This window comes from Malaya genurostris, chromosome 3 (assembly GCF_030247185.1).
Source record: "Malaya genurostris strain Urasoe2022 chromosome 3, Malgen_1.1, whole genome shotgun sequence".
Taxonomy (NCBI): domain Eukaryota; kingdom Metazoa; phylum Arthropoda; class Insecta; order Diptera; family Culicidae; genus Malaya; species Malaya genurostris.
Window position 1 is genome coordinate 115,657,692 of NC_080572.1, and position 19,432 is coordinate 115,677,123.

At 38.6% G+C, this 19,432-nt stretch overlaps 2 protein-coding genes across 2 annotated transcripts in view; both read right to left on the reverse strand.

Annotated features, from left to right (window-relative positions):
- Positions 1-2,797, reverse strand: part of LOC131438842 (F-box/LRR-repeat protein 16) — a 105,346-nt gene extending 102,549 nt beyond the window's left edge. The window contains exon 1 of the mRNA XM_058609173.1: positions 2,660-2,797. The gene's annotated coding sequence lies outside the window, so the exon portion shown is untranslated. The remainder of the gene's footprint in view (positions 1-2,659) is intronic.
- Positions 2,798-7,744: 4,947 nt separating this feature from the next.
- Positions 7,745-9,265, reverse strand: LOC131433943 (uncharacterized). Its single transcript, XM_058600563.1, has one exon. The coding sequence runs from the start codon at positions 9,263-9,265 to the stop codon at positions 7,745-7,747; it is 1,521 nt and encodes a 506-aa protein (XP_058456546.1).
- Positions 9,266-19,432: the final 10,167 nt, after the last annotated feature.

The window sequence follows — 19,432 nt, forward strand, 5'->3', positions numbered from 1 at the left end:
AACGACTATTTCCATTCATCTGAAAGCATACGAGCTCTGGATTTTTCGGCTTGATTTGGCGTCTTGCCATTATTGTAAAGCAGCTCAGTAGTGGTATATAGGAAACAATATCAATATTGCACCACAGGACTGCAATCCTCATAGCTTTGTTCAATTGAAAGTTATTGGACCATTGTGAAACGAAACCTTGAGAAACCTAAAACAGAGTCAAATAATGAGGAAGATTTCGCTAAAAACAGAAATTGGTTTCAGACTTCAAACAGAACTTAAAAAGTGGAATCAAACGTAAAGTTATATTGTTGAAGCGATATGCCCGGTCAATTATTGCATTAACTTCAACATCAACACCAAAGCCGAATATTCATGGTTTGAAGGTCATGTTGTGCCTCTGATGGGACTAAAACGGTGTTGTGTACTATGCTACTACAACCATGCGACACTATAACGGGCAATTGGTATAGGCAGCATTGATGCGTTTGAGCTGTGCATTACGAGAAGAACGACCGGAATACAAGCAAAGACATGATACAGTTATTCTCCTGCATGGCAACGCTCGACCTCATCTCGCAAGAGTCGTGAAAAAATATTTGATAACGCTTAAGAGAGACATTTTGCCGCACCCGCCATTTTATCCTGACATTGCTCTTTCTGATAACTGGTTTTTCCAACAGATGCAGCATGATTTGGCAGGTCATGAGTTTACTTCTTTCGCGGAAATCGAAAATTGATTCCAAACCTGGATCACCGTAAAAGACGTGACATTTTTTAGAGATGGAATTCTTAATTTGCTCGAGAGGTGGGGAAAAGTAGTAACTAGCGATAGACGATACATTGATTATTATGAAAAATTCTTTTATTTTGAAATAAATGCAATTTTGATTTAAAAAAAAACACGGACCGAATTTATTTGTACTTCCAATACCTCTAACTCGCATTAAAGCAGCTCCCCGGGTAAAAGTTTTACATTGCGACTGGACGTGGAGATGTACCGAGAATATTCAAGTTCGCGAAAAGGCCAGTGTTTTGCGGTTGTGGCTTGGAAACGGTGGCTTGACGATGACATCCCAAATTTAGATCGAAGAATGCCTGAAAAAGCATGCATTTCCGTTCATCCGCAAGCAAAGTTATCTTTTGACCCCATTTGGTCTGCTGCCACTACCTCAAGGTGATTCTGGAGCGGTATGCTGCCAACAAGATCGATTATATCCAGCAAACTTTAATGGACTTTCTAAACATATTGAATCATAAATTACAGATGTTTCTGTGCGTACCAATTTACTTTTAGTCAGCTTTCAAATACTAGAATACGATCCTTTGGCAAAAGACAACATAGTTGAAGTCGAGCTAAAAACCCACAATCAATCAAATTATACGAACAATTTTGTAATAATTTTACAATTACTCATGATGAATTATTTGCATTTTTTTGCAATTGATATGTAATTTAAAGTATTCATCAATTCCTATGTAGTATTTTAAGAAAATTACAAAAACTATCCTAGATTTAATAGAAAACTGCTCGTATCGCTGTTTCTATACCTTCCTGATGCAACTCATCATCATAGCATGAAACTCTTTCGATTCATTTTTTTAATAATACAAAGACATAAAGTTTCTTATTACAACCTTTAGTATGTTTTTCTAAAGCAACCATGGCAGGTGAAAAACATTTTTCTGTTCAAAACAGGAGCAATCCAATTTAAATCTATTAGATCTTTATGTACAACGATACAGTGTATCAAATTTATAGACAAAATCTAATATTCCATTATCATCGATACCAACATATGAAAATGGTGTATAGTACGATATGTCCTTCAAAATGTGACAAAATATAATGTTCATTATTAGGGTACTTAGGATTTAATTTAAGTATTTTGTTTACATTTTCGTGGACTGGGTTACCTAGCCAAGGTTGTAACATTTGCAAGGGCCAATCGTACAATGTGCTTTTTCACATGTTGGTACGAAAATGATTGGTAAATCGTTGAAAAGTTCGTAGATTAGTTCATTGAGAATTGCAGTACTGTGCTTTCAATTCCATTAATTTATTGTTCCAACGAATAAGGTCATTATTACTAAACGTTCGACGAAAAAAAACATGTTTAGTTAATGAAAAGTAATATCAGAAGAGACCTGATTCAGAGAACAACAATTTTTAAGTGCAATGATATTACATTATTTTTAATGGTTCTAAATGGTTGAAATGAAAGTGAGAAGTGTTCTGGATAAAGCAAGATTTCTCTACCTTGCATTGATTTTAGATTAATTGTTGTAAAGTAAAACAACAAATTAATTAAATATTTTTTAACCCAATATTTTTGATGGTATCTCTTTTTTGCATTTACAGTTTAGCAAACAACATATACATAGTTATGCATCACAGTGCGTTGATATTCAATGTCTTAGAACACGGCGATGGAAAAACATTTCCATTTACACTAACACAGATCTTGTTCCGTGAATATATGCTCTTTTATAGTTAGCAGCGCCCCACACTCAGTAAACGCCTAGCACCTGTGTCAAGTAACAGATCCGATAGCTGTATGTGTGAGTAGTCAGGGTTAATCTTCCATTATCCTGGTTTTCACAGCAAGGTTTGAATTTTAAAAATCTAGGCTCACTGCAATCTGCACTAACAGAATCCGCATTCGCTTACCGTTAGGAACTATTTCGAACTTAACACTGTGCATATGTACACTAGAATCTATCTTCAGGAACCGTTCTGCAACATTTCACCTGTACGATAAAAAACACAAGGAACAGTGACAAGAAGACGACCTTGCAGCGTGGTGATCTGACCCGAACAGAAAATGTGATGGAAAAGTTTGACTGAAACAACCCTCGTTTTTACGAAACAATCACAACTAAAGGACATTGGTGATTTTGGGAAAGAGGGAATGCGCGCGCATTAGATTTGACACATAGGCGGTAAAACAGCCGAATCCCTACAGTGACGACAAAAGCACGTTCAATTGCATATGGGATCTCTCCAGTATCGTAGAACCATGGTACCTCTGATTTCTTCGTAATTATCTACTCTAATTAATTATAAAATGTTAGTTAATGATAAATTAATGGAGTCATGAATGTCCGTTATTTGAATGCTAGATTCGATTGAAAAAAAGGAAAAAGGAGCGAAGTGAGTTATGTTAAAATATGATGTGATCTCTAGTTTTTCCAGTAATACGTTAGAATGAACTTTACGGAAGAATCGTTAATGATATTTTGTTTATCGAAAAAAAAAAGATGAATTTGGTAGGATCTACATATATCATTTATCACTTTCTCAAACCAGTCACAGCCATGTTATATAAGAAAAAAAAGATCTGCGTATATAGTCAGAAGGGTTAAATAGGTGCACACTAAATTATTATTGCCGAGTTTCAGCAAAATATTGTTGAAGTTTGCCGAGCTGGAATTTCAGCAAATCTATTCATCAAAAACTGTTAGCTGGCGTTTCAGCAAGAAACAACTGTCAAGAACTCGCTAAAAGAGCAGTAAGTAATTCATTTTTTTACTGGAAGTTTTAGTGAACCTATGCAGTAATTTGATTTTACCAAAATTTCAGTAAGTACGAAATAATTAATGAACTCTTTGGCATTCATTGCTTATTACGGCATTTATAGCAAACAATGCTTTACTTAATCATTTTGCTGTAACAAAATACAAAAATTTTGTGTGTGCACTGACAGTTCAAAATTTGCTATACGTTGGAAATAGGAAGCGTACTACTATACAGTTTCGCATCGCTTCTGGTCTCTTGTCGCTTTCTCTCTGGCTTCACCCTTAGGTTGATGTCAGAGTGAGCGCGGAATGCGGACCGAAGCGAAGCGATTCAATGCGATGTACTGTTTTCGCATCGCATTCACTCTGACAGACTTGCTTTGATCAAATGCAACTATGTTAGCTAGCACGCGCACCTAGACACTTCGCGTGCGCTTTCACTCTGACAGCAACCTTACAGCAGCAGCAAACCCGTGCCGTGGCGTCTGACGTTAATTTCGTGCGGGTTTTATAAGTGTTGCGAAATGGATACGCAGATCCAAAACCGCCTCCATAAGATATCAAGCACGGAACGACCGAAATTAGCTCTGCGCCTAATTCGTATTACTGTTTTTGAATTAGTTGATTTTAACAACAAAATTTCCAAAATAACTATAAAATTAGTTAAAATTTAGAATTTACTGTGCTGAAAAAAACTCTTATTTTTAGAGAAAGTGTTTAGTTGGCGAATATTCTGGACACAAACCAGCAATATCTCAATCCAACACGAAATTCTCATTGACAACTAATTTCGTTATTAAAATCAGAAACTTTGATTCTATTTATCTATCACCGTCATTACTGAAGGACAGCAGTGTCAAAGCAAAACAATCCATTAAAAAGCTAAAAGGGACAGTCTTGTTGAAACTGCTCGCAAATTGTTTAGATGTTTTTCGCATGTGTTACGATATATCCCTATATAATTTTCTAAACCGATATGTAAAAATGACGTAAACTGTTAGTGGAAAGTGTATTTATTCAGAATTTGTGCGCAGTTAAAGCGATTGTGGGTAATAATGTTTTTTACGCGAAACAGTGAAGTGAGTTTCGAATGTTGCACTCTAATTGTACACGTCAAATGATGTTTTTTTGTATCTTCTCCGGTGTACTATTTGTATTCGGTTTTTGTTTTCCGAGTGCTCAAAGTTTTCACTGAGAGAGTCGATTTCGCGAAGTCGAATGAAGAAAACAGCGATTTAGAAGTAAAATTTTCAAAAAGAAGTTTATGTTTCGCTTATGTCTTTTTCTCCAATACAACATCGTATTTATACCTACCAATATAGAAAAGATAACCGCGACTGAAATTTTTTTCGGTAGTAGTGTGCCATCTAGTGGCTAGTAGTCATTACGGTGTTAACGAGCGCCATATAGCTGCTAATTGCAGAAACCAATTCAACCATTTATGATGGTTGAAAACAACGTTTTATTTCTCTAATTCAACTAAAAAATTAGTTGAATTGATATGAAGCGTGCCTTAGCTAAGAAATGACAGCACGTTTAATTGGTGAATTCAACAAAAAAAATAACCATTTCAACGAATATTTTATTATTATTAAGAAAATTAGAATTAAAAAATCTAAATTAGCAAAAGTAAGATTTTTTTAGTTGTCTCAAAAAATAACTAACTAAAATCAGAAAATCAACTAATTTTTTCGCCAAAATGCTAATTTCGGTCTTTCCGTGAGGATAAAGAAGTATCCAAATGATCCTTTGCTTTCGGCCGGTTCCTATGTGGTCTATTTCCGGACCAAGAACAACAACAAATTTAACATTATAAAAAAAGCGGGTGGGTAAACATAACTGGATGTCGTGTGTGTTGAAACGATGCACCTAAGGCTCAGATTAGTTACATTAAACATTCTGAAACATAACTAAATATTTTGGAATAACCAGTATAGTTCTTTATAATAAAAAGTACGGGTGTGTAATGTCAGAGACATAACTGGATGTCGTGAATACGAATATGACACGCTTTATTTATACTTCCGAATTCGAATTGGTAGTTGATCGATTGTTTGAATTGTGCAACTTCCCCCTCTTTCATTACTAGAATTTTAAACGATGCGCCTAGACTAGATTACAGATTAGTTACATTAATCATTCTGAAACGCAATTAAATATTATGAAATAAGCAGTATAGTTCTTTATAATAAAATAATGGTGGCTCTGAAAAGAACCTTTTATGAAAGCGTTCGTGATGGAGAGTGACGAGTTGAGTTCGAATTCCGATGGATACCGTTGACTTTCGATGGATACCGCTGACTTCCTTCATCTGTTTCCAGGCTGACCAGGCTGTTGTCCGTGGGTGCGATACTGATATGGTTTGTGTAGGTATAGCGTTCACAATCGATTACAATCTTTCAGTAAAGGAAACTTCAAGTTGCTGGATTGATCAATGATACAATAGGCCTGTGATATGAAAAGTATGAAATATATCTACGGCTTTCTACATTGATGTTCCTAGCAAAAACAAGATCGATACATGTGCCTCCAAGCGTAGTAGCTTGTGAAGGATCAGATTCCATATCCAGCTTCATATACTTGCTCATGAAATCAATGAATTTAATATTATCTTGTTTTGAGGCATCTATATTGAAATCCCCCACAACGATCATCAGTGTAATTTTACGAGAATATAAAAATAAATTACGCGTGATGAAAAATTGCTTCTCTTTGTAAGTTGTATCTGGCGAAATATATAGAACAACTAACAGTGTTTTTATACCATTTAGCATAATATCGATTGCACATATGTCGCCGAAATTGTCAGCCAACAACAAATTTTCATCATATTGCTCACTAAGTTGTTCGAGTTTATGAACAGTAGCAATCAAAGACGCAGTGTCCTTTAGGTAAATTGCAACACCACCAGCTCTACAATTAGAACGTTTATATTCGGCGATGCAATTATAGCCTGTTATACTCACTGCAGAACAATTGTCCAACCAATTTTCACTAAATGCTAAAATATCAACTTTGGTTAGTATATTGTCAGTGAAAATATCTGAAGCATGAGCATTTAAGCTTTGAACATTGAAACTGATTAAGCTTAAACCTTGATTTGTCATAGCGATAAAATCCAACAGTGCGTCACTGATTGTGGATAGTTTATGACTGGATAGTCGGTTTAACTCTGTTCTCAGTTCCGTCATTCTGGGCGAATCACTACCCTTTGAGTGCCAAAATTTGAAGATGTTCTTTTGGTTAGTTAAGTAAAGCCCATCCATTGTTGTCACCCGTGACAATCCAACATATACTAGTTGTTGTTCCAAAGATTTATCGTAGTCAAGTACAATTTCAGAAAATGTACCTCCCTGCGATTTATGGACCGTGAGTGCACATGCACTAACTATCGGAAATTGAATTCTTTTACAGTTGATGCTACCAAGCTTAATATTGGCTGATCGTTTTAATATAGGTACCCAATCAAATTGCAGTTGACCTGGGTTAGAATACACTAAAGGTCTAGATTTGACCTTTAAGCTGGCACCGATAATATTACTCTCAAATTTTAGCCATAATCGAATAATGCGCTCTTCGGGATTATCATCATCATGTTCGATAAATTTAAGCTCTCCTATGGCCCCGTTAACTAGCCCATCTTCGACATCAATGTTAGTTGAGATCATATAGGGCATTCCAAGCGTCAACCGTAATAGATAAGGTAGACCGCCTGTTTCCACTACGCTCATCTTATGCATCTTTAATCTAGCACTAGCTAGTTGTTCCGCATTTCGATAACCTGTGAAAACATCGTTGACAATAAAATCATAGCCCTCTCGTTCACGCAATGCTTCCGTATTATATCTTTCAACATCCATATTGCGATGGAAGAGACGTATAGCATTCGGAACATTTTGTTTACACCACTCAGCTGTTCGAAAGCGGCTTTCAATACGCTCATTTTCAGAATCAGTAAGTGGCATACCATTACCTATTTTAGTAAGTATGGAAGAAAATTCAATGTCAGCTTGTCGCATAACTTGAACTAATGGGAAGAAATTAAGTGATTGCCAGAGTACAGGTCCAAGAATAGAGTTTTTACATGGCTTGAAAACTGGCCGTGCGTTCACAGGTGGCAGTTGGCGAAGATCACCACAGAATATTATATGAATTCCGCCAAAAGGATCATCATAGTTCCCAGTGATGTCTTGCAACCGAGTGTGAATAATATTAAGCATATCTGCGCCAATCATGCTTACTTCGTCGATAATAATCGCTTTAACGCCTGCAAAAGCATTGGATACAGTTGAAGTGCTTCGAACCCAAGTTTTGAACTACTTCTACGTGCCATTGAAATTCGAAAAGCAGAATGAACTGTAGTGCCTCCAATAGCTACCGCTGCTTTCCCTGTTGATGCACAGGCAACATATGCGTTTTTAAGCAAATTGTGTGCTTGACTAAAACGATTATAAGTCTCCATCAATATTTTCAGAGTAAACGTTTTACCACATCCTGCGGGGCCAGTGAAGAATATCTGCAAAGGCGTGTTCATACCGTCGAACGCATGCAAAATATCAATCAAATGTAAAATCAATTTTCTTTGATCTACATTTGTGGCCCTGACCATAGCACAATAATCCTGTTTGCTCATGACATTGGTACGTTTTTTGATGACAGCTGACAGAGCACCAGTAGGCAACTGTTCTATATCATCATCGTTGGGCTCCATAGTTATGGCCCGTACGTACTCATTGTGTTTATCGTTGGATTTTTGTTGATCATCACTTTCATTTTCTTCTGCAACACGAAGATATTCTTCGACGATCTGTTCCAACTTAATATCACAATCATATTCCTTTAACTTGTCGAATATGATAGTTTTATTTTGATCATACAAATCAATGAACTTGTTACGATCAAGAATATCACAAGCTTCATTTCGAAATGGTAGAAACAGAAGAACCATTTCACGCTTGTAATCGTTTAATTCAGACATTTTATATTTCAACCATCGCACTATGCGAGGTGCATTTCGCTTCTTATACGAATTCGTGTTACTGTTATCCTTCGTGTAACACGCTACGAAGTCAGCTAAACAAATGTCATCGAGATCTGCACGCTTTTCATATTTTTGTACTATGTTCAGCGTCCAAACATCGGTAGAATCATCATCAATTCCTTCCTCGTCCATTTGTTTAGTATGCTTTCTAGACTTTATACGTTCATGTGGCCACATGGTGGGTATAAATTGTACTTTCCTGCTGGCTTCTGACATTGGTTGACGTAGTAAGTACCAAGCAGCTTCTTGGGCACACATTTCTACTGAATTTAGCATTTTAATACTAACTTTTTTCAGTAATGAAGCATAATCTTGATCAGGGTATTCTTCTTGTAACTTAACTAATTCGAGATGTAAGTTACTAATACCTCTGTTCGTTTTATTAACATATTCAACAACATACGCAGCACATGAATATTCATCTAGAATAAATTGAAGATCCATGTTTGACAGTAATTTGTTTGCAACCCATTTATTATACGGGTTGGTCCAAAGTTCTTCCATGGAACGTTTCAAAAGAATTATAGGTCTTGGTGTGGAGGCACGAATTACATCCAAGTAGTCATCGTATGAACAATTACAATCGCAAAGGTATTCATCTAATGTCGCATAAATTTTTATATTCAAATTTTCGCGCATTTCTTCGCCTTTTTTCATCAACCGATTACGACGGGAGTCATTCGATGGCATTGGCAAAATAATTCTAGTTTGATCCATGGGCCAATATGGGATATTAAACCGACATCGCTTTTCGTTCCGTTTGTAACAGGTAAATGTATGCTTATGTACCTGATTACTGTTAGAATTGATGGAACAAAGTCTATTAATAAGTTCAATTGTAGCGGGCATGTCCTCTGAAATTGTTTCTTTAGGATCATTGTTTAACCACAGCAAAATGTGTGCATGTGGACTGCCACGATGCTGAAACTCTATTCTTTTGAAATAATCGACCACATAATATTCGCCAAAGGGACTAAATCTTGACGAAGATAATATGTTGAGCAAGGTATCCACGAGTTTATTGAAATAAATGCAACAAGTGACTGGATCCTCACTAACGAGTGTAGCTCGCTGCAAAGCAGTCAGTTGATCTACTGGGTTTGCTAAATTATCGATATGTTCATCAGAAAGTCTATATAAAATTTTTGACAATTCGGGCCATCGAGTTTCATTGGCACTCAAAGTCATGAATATTGTTGGTCTTCCAAGTTGTCTAATCATAGCGAAAACATCATGCTTACGTTGTTGCCAATATTGAACTGAATTTGGGAAAGATTTGAGAAACGATAAATTACGCTCAATGCAAGTCTCCAAGAACTCTCGGTTCTTTAACATTTCGCGAGTTATATTCGCAGTTCCCATACACTTAAAAGTGCTGTGCAAACCTTCTGAAACACGAAGTCGCATTATTTTTGCTGCCATATACAACAGGTGTTTCGGTTTGGCACCTCGCCTATCCTGGCGCCTGAGCTCACTTGTAGGCATCATAATTAGTGTAACATGAACATCAGTTCTATAAGTGCGTGGATGCCCGAAATAAATATCTGGAAATGAGAGTTCTTCCGCAAATTCGTCATATATTATTGACAGAGGAATTCTATTCTGAGCGGGCGCAATTTCCAAACACTGGTCTTCATTCCAAAGGAGCGTTTGTTGTTGTCCAATTAAAAGCTCAAAATCACTCTCAGAATCAATACATTCCAGCTCGTTGTCAGGATCAAGTAATGTTGACGATGAGTGGTCAAACTGGTTTAGTTGATCTTGATTGATGACTATATTATAACGACGGTATAATGGAGTATCAACAAGGTACATAAGCCACTTTTTCACAGTAGCTTTTTTAACGAATCCATTCAAATAGGATGATTTGTGAATCGAATGCTTCTTAATGCTAACATTGAATGAATAATCATCATCAATGTTTCTAGGAAGCACGCGAACCATCTCAGAAACATCTACTGGTACATTAATAATTTGTCCCATAATTGAAAGACTACCTGCAGCATGACGCAAACGGCGAATCTGCATAAAAGGTATTCTTGGTGAGATGAGTCTCTTACTTATGGGATCAAGTGGAGGTAGACCTAGCGGACGATTGGGATATACAAAACCATTCGTTTTTGCTAGCTTAGGTACAACCCCACATCTCAAACTGCTTCGGCATGTTTGACATGCTCTAAAGTTATCTGTGGATTCAAAAGAAGCTAATGTAATAAGCAAATTTTCCTCTTCTCTGTTAATCGTTTTCAAATCATTTTGAAACCATAATCGATCGCAAACGCTACACACTACACCAAACTCATTATCAGTAAACCGCTTTTTGAACTCGCGATCAGCCCTTTCATAAACACACATCATATCTATAAAGAAATAAAAAACCATTCATACATTTCATTCTCGGCAGATAGTAATGAAATGCAAAACTATATATTCTAAGCGTAAAACAATTCATTTTTAATATACTAATATAGGCTGGGTACAACAAATTTGTGAAGTAATTTCATTGAAAACTTTCAAGTACGAAGATTTCATTAAGAGACAATTGCAATGGTCCGTTTTGAAATGTGTACTTCTGTTATGCAATTATAATTTTGATAATAATGATAATAAAATAATAATAATAATAATAAATAATAAAATAATAATAATAATTATTATAATAATAAAATCATACTAATCGTAATGAACAAATGACTAAATGACATTAAAAGTTTTGAAGTAATAAAATCAATCATATGAAATTATTCAGCGCGCATAAGATTATTTGAAAATATCAAGAACCGTTATTCTGCTATCCGTAATATTATCACTAGAACTTCGAACGAATTTTATTGATATTTCTAATAACGCTGTCGAAATCCAGGGTAGCTTGGATCTGATCGGAAAATCAATACGTCACTATTCAGAATAAGTGATAATAACATACCTGATCGGATTCCATTCGAGTGCTCATCTTGTACTCCACTCGGTTGCGAACTCAACGAACCACCTCCATCACTCGGCTCTGCTACTGTCTGCTCAACGCGTCTCAACAGCCGACTCGGCTCTCCTTCTGCGAGTTCTGTTGAAGCCTCCTGCTTCTTCCGCTTGCGGTAGCAAGCTTTGTATTTCGCCTGGAGATGCCTCGATCGCGCCATAATCGATACGTTGACAACGACAGCCAAATTCGAAATGAATGGCTTCCGAGTCGGTGCTATGCATTTTATATAGCAAATCAAAAGGAAGTTCTACAAACTGCAACTAATTTAAAAATGGACTGTATAGAGTACAGAAAAGTAAAATTTCGCTTAATTCTTTGGGAGTATTATTATGGTTCTAAAAAGAACCGATTTGAAGAATTCTGAAATTAATAACTGGATCTGAGTTCAAGAATTAAATTTCGAACATAGAACAGACTCAGAACTCAGTTGGGTTTTAGTTCTAGAACTACAATCATTTTCCAGAATCCAGTTCAGCACGCAGACTCTGAATTCTAAACTCATATTCCGGAACTAAGCTCTGAAATTTGAAGACGATTTTTCGCCATGAATAAAAAATGGGTTGTATAGAGGTACAGTAAAGTAAATTCCGCATAATTATTTAGGAGTATTATTATGGTTTTAAGAACAACCGAATAGAAGTCTGGAATAGAGAACTGGACCCTGAGTTCAAGACCTAAATTTAGATCCAATAACACTCAGAATCCAGTTTCAGTCGCTGCTGGTTCTCGCCTTGGTGGCCAGCAAGCGAATGAGAGATGCGACCTGAGCGTTTGAGGTTTTTATTAACCACGCAGAAGGTGCATTCTCTCTCGCTGCTGGTTAACTCTCGATGCTGCTGCTGGCTGGTCCTCTCGCCTCGATGGCCAGCAAGCGAATGAGAGATGCGACCTGAGCGTTTGAGGTTTTTATTAACCACGCAGAAGGTGCATTCTATCTCGCTGCTGGTGGAAAGTTTAACTCCCGCTGCTGCTGCTGGCTGGTCCTCGCGCCTCGATGGCCAGCAAGCGAATGAGAGATGCGACCTGAGCGTTTGAGGTTTTTATTAACCACGCAGAAGGTGCATTCTCTCTCGCTGCTGCTGCTGGTTAAGATCCTCTCGCCTCGATGGCCAGCAAGCGAATGAGAGATGCGATCTGAGCGTTTGAGGTTTTTATTAACCACGCAGAAGGTGCATTCTCTCTCGCTGCTGCTGCTGGTTAAGGTCCTCTCGCCTCGATGGCCAGCAAGCGAATGAGATATGCGACCTGAGCGTTTGAGGTTTTTATTAACCACGCAGAAGCTGCATTCTCCGTCGCTGCTGGTTAACTCTCACTGCAGCTGCTGGCTGGTCCTCTCGCCTCGATGGCCAGCAAGCGAATGAGAGATGCGACCTGAGCGTTTGAGGTTTTTATTAACCACGCAGAAGGTGCATTCTCTCTCGCTGCTGGTGGAAAGTTTAACTCCCGCTGCTGCTGCTGCTGCTGGCTGGTCCTCGCGCCTCGATGGCCAGCAAGCGAATGAGAGATGCGACTTTTTTTTTTTTTTTTTTTGCATAAATATCTGTTTATTAATCTTATTTTTGTGTATTACATCAACATTTTACAGTACAAGTGTTTTGACCCTTTGGCCTTTCATCTTTGTTGTTCATACGATTCGTTATTAATAATAGGTGTTTTAGTTACTCTTGTTTTACATACTAATGTTTAATCATAATATTTATTTTAATTATTAATAAAGTATCTACCTACTTATAACTATCCCTAACCTAATACGTACAAATTTTGAATTATTTGTATTTCAGAGATTGAGCACCTCTCTTCAAATTTCGTGCAGTATTGTTCGAATTTTTGTTCTAGTATATCCAGGGAAGCCATCTCATGTACTTCACTAGTCCTTGTCCAAGGGGGTAGATTTAGAATCATCTTTAAGATCTTACTTTGAATGCGCTGAAGCCTAAGTTTGTGTGTTCGTGCACAGCCCCGCCAAACAGGGACTGCGTATTCAATTGCGGGGTAGATGATTTGTTTATAGACAGCCATCTGATTCTTCAGGCAAAGTTTAGATGTTCTACAAATCAGCGGATACAGAGACCTAATGAGTATGCTGCATTTTTGAACGATTTTGTCAACATGTGACCTGAATATCAGATGTCTGTCAAAGGTGAGTCCTAGATAGATAACTTCGTCGGACCACTGGATGACCTCATCACCGAATCGTATTCGGCATTCGTCTGATGGAACAAGTTTTGGAGATCTTGAATGTGGAAACAAGATGACCTGAGTTTTTGTTGCATTGATCACAATTTTCCAGCTTGTAAAATATTCAGTTAGAGCGTCCAGACCTGTCTGTAGTTTATTCTTCAGAGCATTAATGACACGACCTTTGTAAAGAATGGCAGTATCATCAGCAAATTGTGACAGAACACCACCACCCGGAAGAGGTGGGATGTCTGATGTAAAAATGTTGTATAGGATGGGACCTAGGATACTTCCTTGGGGTACACCAGCAGGAATAGTAAATCTTTCTGAAAGTGTATTATTCAGATTATGGAATGCTCTATCTGCAAGATAATTTTTGATAATTTTAATAAGATACATGGGAAAATTATACCTATGCAATTTAAACACCAGGCCATCGTGCCACACATTATCGAATGCCTTTTCAATATCCAATATTGCCATGGCAGTCGTTTTGGACACTGATTTGTTTTGCTGGATGACGTTGTTAACCCTTGTGAGTTGGTGGATGGTGGATCTTCCTTTCCGGAACCCAAACTGTTCTTCCAGAAATATATCCTGTTCATCTGCGAAAGCAAGAATTCGCCTCTGTATTGACTTTTCAAACAGCTTGGATAGTGCAGAGAGTAAGCTGATGGGCCGATAGCTCTTGGAAAGGGAAGGATCTTTCCCCGGTTTCAATACTGGGATAACTTTAGCTAACTTCCACTTTGAAGGGAAGTAACCAAGCTCCCAGCACCTGTTGAAAATTTTAGCTAAGAAGACAAATGAGCGAATACTCAAATGTTTCAGCTCAATGTTGAATGTGTTGTCGAAACCGGGGGCCTTCATATTTTTGGATTTTTTCACAATAGCCATCAGCTCATTCGCAGTGACTCTACTTTCCTCAGGAACTAAGCTGTCTGATTGGTCAACCTCAGCTACTCTATCTGCAACGGCTCTTTCATGTGGACTAACAATGTTGAGTCCTAAATTGTGAGAACACACAAACTGCTGGCCTAGCGCATTTGCCTTCTCTACTGGTGTGATTAAAGGTATTCCTTCAGCTGCGTCCTGGGGTGGCAGCAAAGGAGGAATAGGCTTCGGTTTTTTCTTAAGCACCTTCGTTAAGGACCAGAAGGGCTTTGAATGTGGGAGAATTTCTCGAAGCTTTTGCTGGAAGTTCCTGTTGCGAAGCTCAGATATCCTTTCCTGGATTATCCTAGTTAAGTTGTTATAAGAAGTCTTCCTATCTAGGATGCCAGTTCGTTGATACTGCCTCCGGTAGATATTTCGAAGTCGGATGAGTTTCTTGGTGACACTGTCGATTTGAAGAGAGGAACTCGGCATATGTTGTACTGGAACCGTCCTATCACGAGCGACTGTGATTGAATGCTGGAAGGAAGATAGGGCCGCATCGATTTCCATCGGGGAATCTAGTGGAACATTGATATTAATAAGTTGGTCGGCGATTTGTTGAAATTGGACCCAATCGGTGCGATAATAGTTCCTCCGTGGTTGAATAGGCACTGTTTCTGGTGAAGATCCCAACGTCAATATTACTGGAAAGTGGTCAGAAGAGAGCTCGTAGAAGACAACCGGAGAGCTGTCTATGGCGATGTTGCTGATGAATATATCCAAAATGGAATGAACTCCCGATCTGGAAAGTCGCGTTGGTTGATCCGGAGCGAGGATGTTGTATTGTCCAGCTTCGTAATCTTCGGCAAGTACGAATCCGTTTCAATTCTGTCTTCTGTTTCCCCACAGCTCATGCCGTGCGTTCAGGTCCCCAGCAATGATGAATTTGTTCTGTCGTCGAGTGAGCATAGCCAGATCTCGCTTCAATGATGCACACGTACCATCTCGAAGATTGGTTTGTTTGGGGCAGTACGCTGCAATGATGATGATGGGTCCCATCGTCGTTGTAATCTCAATTCCGATGGCTTCTATTAGTTGCAATTTAAAGGCTGACAGAAGCCTGTGCTGAATGGATCGTTTAACGGCAATGGCAACTCACCCTCCTCTGGTAGTTGTCCTGTCGAGCCTGTGAATCCTGTAATTGGAAATTAAAATAGAAATTTCAGGTTTAAGATGAGTTTCAGTTAAAATAGCAATATCGGCATTCTTCTCTTGAAGAAAGTCGGACAATTCAGCAGTTTTGCTCCTGAGTGAGCAAGCATTCCAATTTACTATAACCAATTCATTATTTGCATATTCGATGATGAATTTGCCTAAGGCGTTGATTTGATCTAACCGCGTTCTGCAGTTCCGAAGTTTTGTTGTCATTGTTTCAAAAATGACGATCAGTTGTTCAGCAGAGAATAAATCACTAGAGTCATCCTTTGCTTGTGGTTGATTATTGCCCCATCCAGGAGGAATTTTTGAAGAAGATTCTTTTTGTGATCCAGCGGTTGAATCTTTTGGGTTGCTGCGAGGAAGTGGCGGCAAATTCGGAATATCCCTCTTCGGTGGGAGCCGTGGGAAATTAATTTCATCCTTCTGTGGAACATTCTTGCGCGTTGATTGTTTACGGGACGCCTGTTGTCGAATTTTTGTGAACTCAGCACGTTTGGGACACGATTTGCTAGTAGATGGATGGTCGCCATCACAGTTCACACATTTTACAGCGATGTCATCTAGTAGGCAATCGTTGGTATTGTGTGGTTCGGCACATTTCCCGCACCGACTTTTCATGTGGCAATTCCTCGCTCCATGGCCGTAGTTCAAACAGTTCGTGCACTGTGTGACATCCCGATGTACCGGTTTATACTTTTGCCATTCGATGATTATGTGAAATAACGATTTAATCGTTTTCAGTTGACTCATGGTGATGGTGCCCTTCTCCAGATGAATCAGGTACAGTTGATCTCTAAACTTTTTGTCCGTATTATGTCGTTTCATTTTGAACACCTTCATAGGCTTTAGTCCAGCCTCCGACAGTGCCTGCTTTAGTTCGGCTTCCATCATATCGGGTAGTCCTCGAAGTACAACCTTCATAGGTTTGTTGGCGGCAATATCGTGTGTGAAGTATTCCGCTTTTGTCTGCTTCAGATAACATTCCACTCCTTTGTAGTGATTCAAAACCGGAACAGTTATTTTGTAGCCTTCAGTACATAAACGGATTGTTGCCTGTAGTCCTTTGCTGATCAGTGTGTTGAAATCCGAGCGTAGAGTTGGTGGGAAGCCCTTCAGGTAGAAAGGCGGCATTTTTTCCTTCTTCTGCAGTTCCTCTTCGACATCAACTGGCAGATCAGCATATTGGTTTTTACTCAGCAAACGGTCGTTTACCTGTACATCACTTGGCTTCAGACGCTTAGCATCCTTTGGATCCTTCTCGGATCTATGGCGGTTTTTACCCATAGCTTGGGTAGGTAGACAACTGCGAATAAAAAATAAAACAAAATCGAAATTAGTCGTAGTAGGTTATTCGTCTATCCACATCGAGTGTTAGATGACGAAATAGAGATGCGACCTAAGCGTTTGAGGTTTTTATTAACCACGCAGAAGGTGCATTCTCTCTCGCTGCTGGTGGAAAGTTTAACTCCTGCTGCTGCTGCTGGCTTGTCCTCGCGCCTCGATGGCCAGCAAGCGAATGAGAGATGCGACCTGAGCGTTTGAGGTTTTTATTAACCACGCAGAAGGTGCATTCTCTCTCGCTGCTGCTGCTGGTTAAGGTCCTCTCGCCTCGATGGCCAGCAAGCGAATGAGAAATGCGACCTGAGCGTTTGAGGTTTTTATTAACCACGCAGAAGGTGCATTCTCTCTCGCTGCTGGTTGATGATTCCACTCCCACGACGTCTGCTTCCATCGAACGCACAAGAAGAAATGATCGATTTTCGCATTTTTTTTTGTATAAATATCTGTTTATTAATCTTATTTTTGTGTATTACATCAACATTTTACAGTACAAGTGTTTTGACCCTTTGGCCTTTCATCTTGTTGTTCATACGATTCGTTATTATTATTAGGTGTTTTAGTTACTCTTGTTTTACATACTAATGTTTAATCATAATATTTATTTTAATTATTAATAAAATATCTACCTACTTATAACTATCCTTAACCTAATACGTACAAATTTTGAATTATTTGTATTTCAGAGATTGAGCACCTCTCTTCAAATTTCGTGCAGTATTGTTCGAATTTTTGTTCTAGTATATCCAGTGAGGCAATCTCATGTACTCCACTAGTCCTTGTCCAAGGCGGTAGATTTAGAATCATCTTTAAGATCTTACTTTGAATGCGTTGAAGCCTAAGTTTGTGTGTTCGTGCACAACCCCGCCAAACAGGGACTGCGTATTCAATTGTGGGGTAGATGATTTATTTATAGACAGCCATCTGATTCTTCAGGCATAGTTTAGATGTTCTACAAATCAGCGGATACAGAGACCTAATGAGTATGCTGCATTTTTGAACGATTTTGTCAACATGTGACCTGAATATTAGATGTCTGTCAAAGGTGAGTCCTAGATAGATAACTTCATCGGACCATTGAATGACCTCATCACCGAATCGTATTCTGCATTCGTCTGATGGAACAAGTTTTGGAGATCTTGAATGTGGAAACAAGATGACCTGAGTTTTTGCTGCATTGATCACAATTTTCCAGCTTGTAAAATATTCCGTTAAAGCGTCCAGACCTGTCTGTAGTTTATTTTTCAGAGCATTAATGACACGACCTTTGTAAAGAATGGCAGTATCATCAGCAAATTGTGACAGAACACCACCACCTGGAAGAGGTGGGATGTCTGATGTGAAAATGTTGTATAGAATGGGGCCTAGGATACTTCCCTGGGGTACACCAGCAGGAATAGTAAATCTTTCTGAAAGTGCATTATTCAGATTATGGAATGCTCTATCTGCAAGATAATTTTTGATAATTTTAATAAGATACATGGGAAAATTATACCGATGCAGTTTGAACACCAGTCCATCGTGCCACACATTATCGAATGCCTTTTCAATATCCAATATTGCCATGGCAGTCGTTTTGGACACTGATTTATTTTGCTGGATGACGTTGTTAACCCTTGTGAGCTGGTGGATGGTGGATCTTCCTTTCCGGAACCCAAACTGTTCTTCCAGAAATATATCCTGTTCATCTGCAAAAGCAAGTATTCGCCTTTGTATTGACTTTTCAAACAGCTTGGATAGGGCAGAGAGTAAGCTGATGGGCCGATAGCTCTTGGAAAAGGAAGGATCTTTCCCCGGTTTCAAAACTGGGATAACTTTAGCTAACTTCCACATTGAAGGGAAGTAACCAAGCTCCCAGTACCTGTTAAAAAGTTTAGCTAAGAAGATAAATGAGCGAATACTCAAATGTTTCAGCTCAATGTTGAATGTGTTGTCGAAACCGGGGGCCTTCATATTTTTGGATTTTTTCACAAAAGCCATCAGCTCATTCGCAGTGACTCTACTTTCCTCAGGAACCAAGCTGTCTGATTGGTCAACCTCAGCTACGCTATCAGCAACGGCTCTTTCATATGGACTAACAATGTTGAGTCCTAAATTGTGAGAACACACAAACTGCTGGCCTAGCGCATTTGCCTTCTCTACTGGTGTGATTAAAGGTATTCCTTCAGCTGCGTCCTGGGGTGACATCAGAGGAGGAATAGGCTTCGGTTTTTTCTTAAGCACCTTCGTTAAGGACCAGAAGGGCTTTGAATGTGGGAGAATTTCTCGAAGCTTTTGCTGGAAGTTCCTGTTGC

Bases quoted from the DNA above. Each gene is read 5' to 3' on its own strand.
- LOC131433943 (XM_058600563.1), bottom strand. From the start codon at position 9,265: ATGGATCAAACTAGAATTATTTTGCCAATGCCATCGAATGACTCCCGT.